This window comes from Aythya marila (genome assembly GCF_965140915.1).
Source record: "Aythya marila genome assembly, chromosome: 27".
Classification (NCBI taxonomy): Eukaryota; Metazoa; Chordata; class Aves; order Anseriformes; family Anatidae; genus Aythya; species Aythya marila.
The window spans coordinates 3,525,964-3,539,255 of NC_139068.1; the positions used below are offsets into that span (position 1 = coordinate 3,525,964).

The 13,292-nt window shown below is 48.9% G+C and overlaps 1 protein-coding gene across 10 annotated transcripts in view; it reads right to left on the bottom strand.

Annotated features, from left to right (window-relative positions):
- The window catches only part of PTPRS (protein tyrosine phosphatase receptor type S), a 151,095-nt gene that overhangs the window by 26,964 nt on the left and 110,839 nt on the right, over positions 1 to 13,292 (bottom strand). For 5 of the 10 annotated variants that reach the window (XM_082779986.1, XM_082779984.1, XM_082779993.1 and 2 more), the window contains 9 exons: positions 10,652 to 10,957; positions 9,020 to 9,213; positions 8,548 to 8,574; positions 6,616 to 6,733; positions 2,495 to 3,085; positions 1,708 to 1,805; positions 973 to 1,226; positions 493 to 586; positions 49 to 264 (listed from right to left, as the gene is read on the bottom strand). In XM_082779986.1, the coding sequence (XP_082636112.1) occupies positions 49 to 264; positions 493 to 586; positions 973 to 1,226; positions 1,708 to 1,805; positions 2,495 to 3,085; positions 6,616 to 6,733; positions 8,548 to 8,574; positions 9,020 to 9,213; positions 10,652 to 10,957 (1,898 nt within the window). The remainder of the gene's footprint in view (positions 1 to 48; positions 265 to 492; positions 587 to 972; positions 1,227 to 1,707; positions 1,806 to 2,494; positions 3,086 to 6,615; positions 6,734 to 8,547; positions 8,575 to 9,019; positions 9,214 to 10,651; positions 10,958 to 13,292) is intronic. The other 5 variants (XM_082779991.1, XM_082779989.1, XM_082779988.1 and 2 more) reach the window with 2 other exon arrangements.

Here is a 13,292-nt window from a genome sequence, read left to right on the forward strand (position 1 = left end):
AGGGTCGCGAGCATCTGAGGAGGGTGAGGGAAAGCAGGCGGCACTTACTGCCTCGGGTTCCTGGAGCACTGCCAGGATGAAGATCACGTATTTCTGCCCTGGTTCCAGGGCTCTGTTCTCAAAGTTGTCGTAGTGCTTCATGTCCCCCAGGATGAAGTGGGAAGGGAGGGAGCGAAAACGGGCAGCGATGTAGGGCTTGGGGAAGTCCAGCTGACGAGAGTGACGCAGGCTGCGGCGTCGGAGCCTGGCAATGTCCTGAACGAGCTGGAGGAAGCAAGGGAACGGTGTGAGAGCCCTGATGCCTTCAGCACCTTCAGGGAACACAAAGGAGGGACAGCCAAACTGCACCACTCAAACTAACCTCACGTTAGCTGTTCAGAACGTGGATTGCATGCCCCAAACCCACCCTTCCCAGGATCTCAGGTCACCAACACATCCACTACAGCTGTTTGATCTCTCTCTACACCTGGTTTCAGTCTCACCCACACTCACCTCCTCCAGGTCCATCTCCTCAGGGCTGCCCAAGGGGTTCAGGAACTGCCCTCCACGGGACTTCCTCAGAGGCACCACCACAATGTAGTAAGCCCTAAAAGTTGGGAATAATCAGAAGAAATGGGAGGACTGAATCTCCTTCCATCAGCCACAGAAGGAGAGAGTGCACATACTGATGGTGGGAGGCTAGGTTTGCCCACACAGCCCCACCGACCAAGCCAGCAAGCCCCTTATTTGTAATTTTGCACAGTTGTTGTTGCTGCTTTTGGACTCAGTGACAGCCCCATGTAAAATGCCTCCCTTTGGATTCCTGTGGCAACCCGTTAACCCTGGGAAGTGGCATCGAAAGACAGAATCCAGCAAGGCTGAAAACGCAGGGAACAGACTCTCTGCCACTATCCTTGCTGGTTTGTGCTACGAACTCTGGCACCCTGCACCATGAAGTGAGCAGACCAAGTCTGTACTTTATCAGAAACCTACTGGACAGGCACGGAGCTCTTCACATCTGGGAGAATCACCACCACGTTGCCATCAGCATCAGGCTTGTGGGTCACCTCTGGCTTCCTGGATAACATGTCAGCAGCAGTCCAGGCAGCCACGTTCTGCTGCAGGCCGCCCATGCTATTGCCCCGGTTCATGAGAACGAAATTGTAGAACGTCCGGGGCTTCAGGTTGGTGATGAGTTTCTTGGTGGTGCGGCCATCCACATCGACATTCAGCCCGTTATACTGGATCTGTGGGAGGTGAAGAGGCAGCAGAGATGTACCATGAGCAAGACAGATACTGCTTGATCAACCAGGCTCCCTCCTCCTCTTTGCTTTGGTTTGCAGGGAACATAAGGCACTTGGCTGGGCCGTGCTCCACCCAGCTCTGCCAGAGCTGGTGCAAACAGAGGAATAGGAGCTAGGTGAGTTTCTGTCTCACACAGGACAAGGCCTTAGAACTTCTCTGAGAAGAGAAATTTGGATCTGGAGATGGGAAAATGGTGGTAACTTGCCTAAGGAGGTAGTGATTTGGTAACAGAGGCAGGAGTGCAAGCCAAGAGGCCTGATTTCAAGGAGCACACCTCCTTGATCTAATGATTAACCATTATCTGCCCATAGCTGAGACCTGGCTTCAGAATTTCTGGCTCTTATAATCTATCATTCAAACCAACAGACAAGACTCCCAGGAAACTGAGAAAGAACACAGCTCTGACTTCTCCCTTCCACTTGCCTTGTATGGGGTGGGAGAGTTGTAATTCTCAGGAAACTCCCAGCTCAGAAGGACAGATGTCTTTGTCACCATCTTCACCTTGAAGTTCTTGGGCAAAACTGCTGAGAGAAAAGTGAGGAGGAAGGGGAGAGAGGAGAAGAAAAGGCAGCAGAGGGAAGGAATAGTAAGAAAGAGAAGGAAGACAACATCAGACACTGGCAAAAGGGTCTGCCAGTCTGGGTCTGGCTGCTGCTGCAGGAATGGAAGGGCTTGCTCCCTCCTCCACACTTTGCTTGAGTTTTGTCAAGGTCCATCTTGGTGCTCCCTGTCCCCATGTCTAACCCTGGGGAAGGGTGAGGGAGGGTGCTTAGCCTTGCCCTCACCCTGCCCGTGCTCAGTGCACACTACGGGTCTGGGTGGCTGCTGCAGGAACGAGGTGCTGGCTTTCTGAGCATGCTCAGGTGAGGAAACCCATCCCAGGTCACATTTGAGGCTTTCTGATTTTTCTTGTTTTCTTTTGGCTGTTTGCAAAAGCTGAAGAAAATGCTCTTCCCACCTGTACAGCGACTGGCACCCCACTTCAGGTGCCAGTGAAAGAAGGGTGTCCGGACTTAACTTAGAAGAAAGCGGTAAAAGGGACTTACCTGGCACAAGGCAGAGAGGAGCTGAGGGACTGAGTGTGAAACCAGAGTGCTCTGCATTTACTCACGAGCCTGGCTGAGCCTGGCTTGACCTCTCCAGCTCTCTGCCTCCTGGCACCAGCCCCGGTTACAAGGAGAGAGAGGGAGGAGAAACCGGTAAGTCCTACCTTGATCCAGCTGGAACGTCCGATACTGGACAGTCGGGCTGTACGGCCCGGGGCCTTTACTGGTGTGAGCACGGATTTTAACATCGTAGGCGGTGTTGGGTTTGAGGCCGTTGAGGGTGTACGAGTTCTCTGGGGAGGGGGGCAGGTCTTTTTCCAGGGGGTTGCCGGGAGAACCGGCTTCCCGGTAGGCCACGGTGTATTTGACGATGGCTCCGTTCCTCTCGGCCAGCACGGGGGGGAGCCAGCCAAACTGGACCGACATGGAAGTGATGTTGCTCGCCTCGAGGATTTGGGGGTAACCCTTGGGGATGTCTTCAGGGGTGGTGAGTTCCTGCACAGCTTCCTCCCCGAAGCCAGCCCGGCTTTTGACGGCCAGCTTGAAAACGTACGTGGCGCCCTTGTGGATGCTGGGAGCAGTGTACTTATCCTCCAGGGCTGTGAACTCCAAGGTAGCCAGGGGGTCGACATCCTTGCGGCCAAACTGGAGCCGGTAGCCCATCACCTGGCCTTCAGCATCCAACGGAGGCTCCCATTTCACCAGCAGAGTATTCTCCTCTGTCTGGTGCACAGACAGGATGGGTTTCCCTGGGACTGGGAGAGAAAAGAGACACTTTCAGTCAAATGTGGGACAGGGTGGCTGCTGTGGAGATGCAGAGACCCTTGGGCTGCAGCACAGGTTCCTCAAATCAGTGGCAAGGCTTCACCTTGACTCTGCTTCAGTGTCTCACCCTGAAACCAGGCTGCTGCTACCCACCCACTACACGTAGATGGTCTCTGTCAAGTTTTGGAGATGAGATGCACTGCCAGTGTGTCAGCTGTGATGTTCTTACTTATTCCTGGATTTATTTTTGCTCCCTTTCCTCAGGAAGGCAAGGTGAGCACTGCTTCTCTCTTATCACTTGACCAAATACTTCACCACAGCTGGGAAGAACAAACCCAGGGGTCCTGAATCCCAGCCTCCTGTCCTAAACACCCGAGCAGATTGCTTTGCAGGGCAGGGAAGAATTAATGTAGGAGTTCCCCAGACTCCTGTCCTCCCGCTCCCTCTCTCTCTCCCTCACACAGCACAACTCATGCAGAAAGAGACTGGAACAGATTGGCTCAGGCTGGGAAGGCCAGAGCAGCTGCGGGTGAAGTAATGAAGGATGGGAAAGGAAGTCTGGGCAGCCTCGGGTCCTGAGCAGCAGGCACAAGGCCAGATGAAGCAAGTCTGGCAGGCATCTGATCACCCAGTTGGGTACAGAAAGAAGGAAACACACAAAGAGTCGGAACAAGAGCCCAAAATCTGTGCAAGGCAGAGGGCAGGAAGAGTTGCTGCTTGCACTACGCGCTTTCTCTCCTCTGAGGGAAGGGAAAGGACATGCGAGTGTCGGTGTGTTTTCAGCTAGCTCCCTCCTCATCCTGTCAGTTAGTTGCTCCATGTTTGGGGAATATTGCAGGAACTCAGCAGTGCCTCTGTCTAATGAGCCTTGGCACAGCCTGACTGCAGAGCAAGCCCACAGCCACAGTTAAATGACACGCGTAGGCCCAGAGGTTTCTGAAGCTGGAGAAAGCAGAGCATTAATTCCAGCAGCTCACGCGTCATTTACATTCACTCCACTATTAGGGATCTAATTTCCTTCTCTGAGCCTTGGTGTTTCTTCTGGTTGAACGGGAAAAGGAAAGAGAATGGAGTTTAGGAGCGAGCACGAGTCTGACTGCAGGCTGGGAGGCTGAAAGCTGAGTGCAGCTACCAAAGGGAGCGGGAGGGAGCCGGCAGGGAAGGATGCTGTGTGTGTCAGGGATCCTGGCAAAGGCAGACTGGGGAAAGCACTCCGCCCCGCAGCGACTGACATCTGAACACAGGGACGAGGACTTGTCTCTGAAACAAATGCTTTATTCATTGCAAACTGCCAAAGAATGCCTAGGGAACAGTTCGGGGAGAGCCTCCCTCGGAAATGCCGAAGAAACACATTACAGAGAAAAACAATGTCATTACCTTTATGTTTTGGGTTTTATCACAAATGTTACTATAATCAGCTGAGCTTGAAAATATTACATTTGCACAACAAATATTGTTTGGAGAAAGGTGAGAAGAAAGCAGAGGGAAGTGCTTTATTTCGCAATTGGTTTGGACAGTAAAGGAGAAAATTGGATGTATTACTGTATTTAAATTCAGCCCCTAGCCCTGAATGATAAAGAAAGAAATCTCTCTTCTCAGAAGGTATATTGACTCAATGCTGCAAAGAAGATAAGAATGTTACAGAGCCATTTGAAAGTTTTTTTTTTTTTCTTTCTTTCTTTTTTTTTTTTTTTAAATAGCTATTTCAAGTTGGGGGAAATTGGGTTTTGGGTAATAGCTGCTGTGCTGGAGAAAACATCCCTCTATGACTGATCACCTGCACTGCAAATCCTAATGGGGAGAGATGAGGGAGGTTGACAAGAGAGTGACAAGGGAAGGAGGGAGGGCAGAGTGAGAAAGGCTCGAGGAGAGAAAAATGAAGAAGGCAGAGAGCCTCAGGAAAACAAGGAAGCGAGAGGAGAGAACCAGACAGAGTGAGAAGAAACATGGGCAAAGCCAGAGGGGAAGGAGAAGAGAGTGAGTGAAGGAAAAGGCTTCTGACAGCACACTGACACTACAAGGTGTGAAGGCAGGAGTTTGGATGCTGTCACCTAAATGTATCCTGCTGTAACATTCGTGTCCTGGAAAACAACCTTGTTCTCTTACGTGCTGTCTCTTAACTAAGCAAGAAACACAAGAGGGGAGAGGAAGGCTGAATTCTCATTCCCTTCTCTGAAGACAAGAACATATAATGGGATGAAGATGTGAGTTGGGACAGAGAAAAAGACAAGGGCATGGAGGGCAGCTGCTGCTCCAGCACTGTGTGTTTCGGGCCAGTGCTCCTGAGCCCTCTCTGTCCTGTGCTACCTCCAGAGCCTGAACAGAGCTTTCCAGGTTAATTGCGTCGCTCTGACTGAAGACAGAGGCAGAGAACAACCTTCTCCCAGGAACAAGAGATGATGGCAGTTGTGCAGCTGCTACAGGAAGGGTGAAGATGACTGCCCCAAAACTAAGAAAACGAATAGACAGCCAGGGGTGGGAAGGGACCAGACAACAGAAGGAAATGACAATGGGAGAAAGCCATCATCTGGCAGCAGGACCAAGAATGTGATGGGGTGAGAGAAGATAACCACAGGCCAACAACAACTGGGCTGAAGGAGGGTCAAATCTGGGTGTGGGCACAGCAGTCTCACTCTGTGGCACAAAACCTTTCCCCTTCTGCACAGCAAAGGTCCAGCTATGAGAGCACTAACCACAGGAGCGCAGATGCTGAGAGGACAGGTGGAACACAACTTCTGTTTTCTGCCTGCAGCACAACTGTGTGGAGGAACAAGGGATGCCTTGTTGCCCTTTGTCATTTCTTTCTTCAGGCCCAGACATCTTTGCCTGACATCGTGTCCTCTGCACTGAGGCTGACAGACACTTTGCCATGAAGAATAGGGCAAAGGGAGGAATGAGTCTAGATGGCATGTGCGGAGTGAGCCCAGGTTGCAGAAATTCTTGCAAGAAAAGGTCAATACTGTCAGTACTTTTTTTCTCTACTGAGCACTACTCCTAGGCAAAGAGGGGACTGATGTTCAGACATGATACTAAAAGAAAAGCAGACTGGGCAGTATAAGTCTTCACTGCCTCCCTGCTGCTTTTCAGCTCTTTGCAAGTCAACACCATGACAGCAGGCCTCTGGGTCTTCTGTTCCCCAAGGTACCTCTGTGTGCCAGCCATCAAAGCTGGAGTCTCTCCAGTGTCACCATACAGGTCAGACTGGGCAAGGATTCCCTTACTTCTGGTACTTCTGGAATTTGCAGTACATAAGATTACAAGCACTGAATTTGTCCTCTGCTGCATTTCTGTATCTATGGGGCTTTCTGCAGCACTGGAGAGAAAATTACTTCATTTAGGGAGGGCTACCTGCCAGGAGTGAAGTGTTTTCTGCCTTCCTAGAAATAATTTTTCTTCAGGGGCTGCGTGTTGTTTGTTGCAAGTCTGTCCTCTTTGTGAGGAGAGTGGGATGAAAGGAGCATCTTGGCTTCAGGGTGTTAGGAAACTGGTGAATCCCAACAGGCCAAGAAAATATTCTTACCTGCACCCTTAGTGGTGACCACTTTGGGTTTGCTGCGAGCACCATCTCCCTTCATGGTGTAGGCGGCTACGGTAATGGAATACGCAGTCTCAGGCTGGAGCCCAGCAATGACCATTTCCTGTTTGCGAGATTCCAAAGGAAAACGGTGTAAATAATTACGTACACACACACACACAGGTAGATCTCTCCTTGCAGAAGTCTCAGGTCTTTTCTAGCATGCAGGAACATTCACTGAATCTGAAACCATGAGACGCTCTGCGGCAACGAGGCAGATGTGGCAACTGGCAGGAGGGTGAGAGCCACATTCCTTTGGCGAGCAGCACGCACGCTCCAGCTGCAAGCAGCCCCTCTGTAAACACAGCGTGTCTCTGCAGGCCCTGGCTCAACGTATTCTCTTCCAGATCTACCTCTCACACATTCCCTATCTCACCACAAACTGCTTCAGCCATCAAAACGCTGCTGCACTCTTCAAAGTGTTCCCCTTCACTGTGCCGTCTCAGTGGAGGTCTCAGCGGTTTCAAGGAGATTACATTTTTTTCTCCCCCACCCCCCTCCCTTCTCTCCTCAGGGATATTTTTTAATGCCTTCAATAATATTAAAGGGATTGCTTTAACGCAAAGTGCAAGACGACATTTTTTGCTTGCACGTTAAAGCTCTCTGCTAAATCCCCAGCACCCTCCTTCCTCTATCAGCTTCACCACACCTGGCTCCCACGAGCTTTTGTTGCAAGACTGGCCTCCAGAATAGCCCTTCCCCATGAAGTACTCGGCCCTTCAAAGGGCTGGGTTGTAACAGGAACACCCGTGCTAAATCAAACAGGATGCGGGCATATGCAGCAGGGTTTTCGCCAAGGCTCTGAAAGGGGGGAGATGTAAATTTTGTGCATGTTTTATGGCCTTCCCCTCCACTATCCCTCAGTGCTTTAAATATTAAATTGCAGGGCAGCACTTGGGAAAAAAAAATTTGCTGGTCCTGAAAATATTTGTATTGCCCCCAGAGCTGAGCAACGGTGGAAGTATTTCAAACCAGCAGGACTTTGATCAATACGTTTGGAAGCCATTAGCTAGAGAGACGGGTCTGCTTTCTGGAAGTCAAAAATCTGTCCTGCTTTCACACATGCCACTGACTTTTATTAAGATTTTAGGCACGCGACTTTGCCTTTCATGTGACTCAGTTTATCTTTCTGTAAAACACAGGCCCCTCACTTTTGTAGGGCACTTGGCAATCTCCAGGAGACGTGCATATATTCATTTTAATGATGTATTACCTTGGGACCCTGCTATTCCAAGAAGGAAATGCTTTCTCCTACTGCTTTGTAGCTGTAAGATCACTGAAAGCATTTAGCATTTTAACAGAAGTATCAAATGCCAAACAGCCAAGCTGATTTTTAAGTCTACTTGAAAGGTAAAAGGGCCATCAGTGATTCAGGGCTTTGAACAGAACAAATATCGAAGAATCTTGGCCCTTTCAGGGCACAAAGCATTTGTTTGTACCCTGATACCTCGGAATTTACGAGGCTTTAAATACCCAACGCTTTAAAACCTAACTGTTTTTCAGACAAAAGGCAAGGTAGTTGCAGACCAGCCCATCTTTAGGCAGGTGTTCAAGGTAGTCCCAATTTCAGTGTCCTGCCTGCTCCCCTGTGGAGGAGCAGCAGACTTGTCTTTCCTTCAGAGCTGAGGGGAAAACCCTGCAGGACTGCCACGTGCTGACAAACTACACAGTCACACCGGGCTGCAGAGCAAAGCAAACAGGGTGGGGACAATGAATGGGAACACCAACATCAGGCTTTAAAACAGGCACACTGGCACTGAAAATAAAACTAAAAAAAAAAAATAAAAAGGAAAAGGAAAGTATCACACCACAACAGCAAGTGGGAGAAGGGAAGGGACAGAACCAGGATGGAAGGATTTTTTCTTTTTTTTTACTTACGTATTCAGCAGTGTCATCTGTTTCCCACTGGGCAGAGAACAAGAGAGGTTTTGCACATGAGAATACAAGAGGGGAAAGAAGGGAAAGACAGAGACACAGCATGAGGAAGAAGTCCCTGAGCAAGCAGCCACACAAGGTCAGAAGTTACCAGGCCAGCATGAAGAAAGAAGTAGAGTGGGAGAAATTAGTAGATTCCACTGTGGCCTTTGTCTGTCTTAAAAGATTTCCCAGACAGAGGAGGATGGATGGCATTTAGTTCAGAGCTGGGAGAGCAGTTCATACTCTTCCACAATAGCTATTGTCTGGGACTGCAAATGAACAGCAGGAAGATAACATATATCTTTATCACAAAGATGCTCATCTGCTTTCTCCAGCGATACGTTACTTGGGATGAGACAAAGCAGCTGGAGCACCCACCCCCTCAAAGCTTCCGTGAGAGAGAAACAAACTGCAGCAGGACGTGAATCCTTACCTGGGCGTCAGCCAGCATGATGTCCTTGATCTGGGGGAGCCCCCTGGCCTCTCCGTTCTCCATGCGCACGTAGTGGACCTGGTAGCCGCGGATCTGGCCATGCTGGCGGTTCTGGACTGGAGAGCGCCAGAACACTTGGATTGCAGTTGAGTTCAGGACCTCCACCTCCACTTTCCGAGGTGGTGCACTGGGCACTGCCAGGAAGGAAATAAAAGGACCAGAGTCACTTGGAGGTTTCTGTCTGGAGCCTGTCGCTTCAGTTCTGGGGCATATGCGCACTGAATCTACAGCTCTGAAAGCAGGGGGAGACTTAACTGGCAAACTGGACACCCCACCATCTGCCATTGGCCTTTATTCAATGAAACAGGGGAACAGTTTAGGGGAGATCTAATCTGCATGGCTCAGAAATCTGGATAAATGTGAACAGGTCCATCTCTCAGTCTAGTTATTCTCTGACAGACTCCTTTTTCTCCAGTTTACTTGGATGGAAGGACCCATATAATTCCAGATCAAATTCTGAGGGCAAAGCCTCTAACGAGTCAGAAAAACTCTGGCCATGCCTGTGGGATGTTAGGGTGGAGAGGATGGGGAAGGGGACTTGCCCTTGGAGCTCCTTGTTCTCTCAGACTGGGCAGGTTAAGGTTAGAGCAGCTGCCTAATCTCAGGACAAAAACTGAAAGGTGTTTTGGATGGAATATGGGGTGAATTTTTGGAAATGATAATAATAGGAAAGGACAGCTTCATCTGCAGGAAAACCTTAATTTCTCTGAGTAAGGTGACTATCTATTTGGATTTGGGCAGATGGTAAGGGAAACAAGACCCACTCTGGGGATAAACCTGTTTGATTTATTTTTTTCAGTCTTTTTTCTTTGGGATGGAAGAAGAAAGCTGGAGTTTGGATTTGACTTCTGTTATTTGTTTGACATATTATTTGAGGGTCCCACCTCACCCTCACAGTATTCTGTTCTCCCTCCCTGCATACATTCAGTTTTCCTGGTTTTATTTTACTGTAGAAATACCAGGAAAGTTCAAGGCCCATCACCATTTGTGTCTGTGCACCAAGCACAAGTCTCCAAGCTGGATCACTGAACTGGGGTGTATGCTGTCATTAAATGGTTTTTGAAATAAATGATCAGATTCTTCCTTTCTACCACTAACTGAAACTTTTAGAGGAGTGAGTAACAAGGAATGTGTGGGAAGAAGTCTTTTAATACTTTAAAATAATTTCTGGCAAGCAATCTCCTCCTCTTCTCTGATTTCAGTTCCTTGCTGCCTCAGCTGTGTCTTTGGTCAGTACGAGAATCTTTTCAGAAAAAGTGTGCAGACAGGGCTCACGGCCTTGAAATGAAATCCCCGAGAAATAAGAAAAACCATCCCTGAAGCGGGGAAGGACAACCCTACAGACCCCAATCCTCAGAGGAGCTTAGAGAGATGGCAGCAAATGGTGCTCCACATCTCGGACCCCTCCTGGTGGGGGGAGGCTGTGCTGAGGCCTCATTCGGGACTTGCCCTCACACCCTAGATCAGCCATGAGCAGGGACTCAACGCGTCCCCCCCGGCGTGGGAGAAGCCCACCGCGGGGACACGTATTCACCACTGGCCCCAGGACAAAACCAGAAAAAGCGCAATTACCATCTTCATCCGTCCGGACGATAACCGGCGAGCTCTCCGGGCCCGGCCCCACCTCCGTATGAGCCACGACAGTGATGCGATACTCTGTCCACTTCTCCAGGGACTCCAGTAGGATCTGACTGGTGGTTGGGGGGATATCATTCACCTCCTTAAGCTCCGTGTCCTCAGAGTCCAGCGCTCGATAGTAGACGCTGTAGCCAGCCAGGACGCCATTTTGGCTTTCGGCCGGAGGCGGCCGCCAACTTACCAGAATGGCGGTGGATCTGGTGCTGACGCATTTTACGTCTTGAGGGGGGGCAGACGGTTCTACGAGGGGGGAAGATTCAAGGAGGGAAAGGGAAGAAGGTGGGGAAGGGGGGGAGGGGGGGGGGGGGAGAAAACAAAAGATGGGAAAGATAAAAGAAAAAACAAAAGAAAATGATAACAAAAAAATCTAAAATAAAACGTACGAAAATTTGGTTCAGGAAGATAAAATTAAAAAAGAGGAGAGCTTTTTGTTGTTGTCTTTTTTTTTTTTTTAATGAAAAGAAAAAAAAAAGCCAACGGAAATGAAGTGGGGCATCAAAACTGAAATGTAATAAAGCAAAGGACTAAAGCAGTAAGCGGGCTAGCCAAGAGGGGTCCTGCTGCTGCTAAGTGTGTGTGCCACAAAGCTTAGCCCCCGATTTCACCCTATAAAACACCCTTCCCTTCAGCTCCCTGTTTTACAGCGGCCTGGCAAATCCTGCCCTGGCTGGTAAAGCACTTGTTTCCAAAGTGCAGTCTCTGGGATCTCAAATTTCCTTGCAGGGTTCTGTGAAAAGTAAGTAAGAAAAGCAAATCTTTTGCCAGGAGGCTTAAAGTTAAGAGTCTGTATACCCAGCTGTAAGTTATTAGTTGTCCACAGACTGAAGGAGGTGAAAAAACATAGTGGTGACATCCAGGATATCGCCAAGCAAAGAGCCCACAATGCTGGATGAGGGAAAGGATTTAGACAGGAATAGTTTTAGTAAAAAGTCTTGCAAAGGAGTGAGGCAGGAGGTTTGTCAAGGTATTTGGGTACCCCGTGGGATTTTCAGAAGTGGTAGTGTGCCTGACTCCTGTTTCACTCTGTCCAAACAACTTCAGGGTGTTTATGAAAATCCCAGGACACTTTTGGAAATCTGGCCCTACACAGCTGCGTGTTCTCAGGGTAGCAGCAAACAACTGCCTGAGGGCTGGTTTTCAGGAGATGGGGAAGGTGCAAGCCCCCACTTCTGCTCACTTCAGTGTTTACTGGGCTGCACAAGGCAATTTTAGGGAGATCAGCTCAGTAGGAAGCCGGACTGTCACACACCAGGTACTGGCACACACCATGGCTGTGCCCGCAGACACCAGAACTGCAAGGGTCAGGTCCTTGGGAAGGCTGGAGATGCCACGGGTCTGGGACCTCGGTGAAGCCTGGACAGAAAGCCTGCCACTTCTGTACCTCAGCTGTAACCTGGTCATTTTGGGAAATCTTATACCTGACTTCTCTCAAAAACTAAGTAATATCAATCAGCCCAGGTAAGCACACAGAGGGATACATTTTCAAGTCAAATCTGCAACCCTAATCGCACCCAATAACAGTAAAACTGCAAAAAAACTGCTTTTAACTCTCTGCAGATGCTGCCAGAGACTGGGGTGTCCTTATAAGCCCCCAAAGCATCATCTGAAAGAAGCAAGGGAGTAGATAAATGCTGCACCACTTCTATTTTTTTCTGGTGCTTTTTAATCAACACAAAGCTCTTTTACTGAGAAATGATTTTTTTTTTTCCAAATGTCCTACTCCTACCCCTGAGTCACAAACAGATGTTTAGGCCAAACTTGCCTTGAGGACTCAGCTAAATCAAGTCACACTTTTCTCAATTTGCAGTGCAGTGAAAGCTGCATGCTTCGCATATACCTCCACTAAATAGAAACAAGAAGGTTTGCAGAACGAGGAGACAGTTCCTTCCACTGCAGTGCTGAGCACTCTGTCCAGTAGGACAATTTGAGTGTTGTTCTCCTACTTTCATGCTTAATTATTATTATTGGGCTGTATTTCAATTGAGAGAACAAAACCCTTACACGTATCACTACAGAGGGTGACAATCAGCTGCTGATGGCTAGCCACGCAAAATAATACCAAATATGTCAAACAAACCAAATCAAAAGCAACAAAACTTGAAAAGAAAACATAAATCAAACCAATAATATAAAACAACAACAACAAAATCAGAAAGGAAATCATAATAATAAAATAATACTGATATAAAAAGTGACTCCTTTCAGAACATTCCCAGTCTGTTTACCTACCTTCCACGCTTCAACTGCTAACTTATAAGACTTTCTTACGAGAGAACAAGAGAAACTGAGCTACGAGGCCAGACCAAGCTCCTGGTGGGTTTCTGCACATGGCTGGCTTTTAAGGTGCTGCCCTGCCCCGCTGCTGCCCCCCCGGCTGAGTTACTCTCCCCCTGCCAGCAGAACCCTAGGTATCACAGGAATGGTAATTCTGGTCTCTAATCCATTCTCTTTCTCTCAGCTATCTGTGCAGAGGGCAGAGAGCAGGGTGGCAGATTCCCACTGATGTTTTTTGCCTTACGCCTGCAGCTCTCTCCCTCTGCTGATTGATGCAGTACCGACATCTCCAGAACGGAGG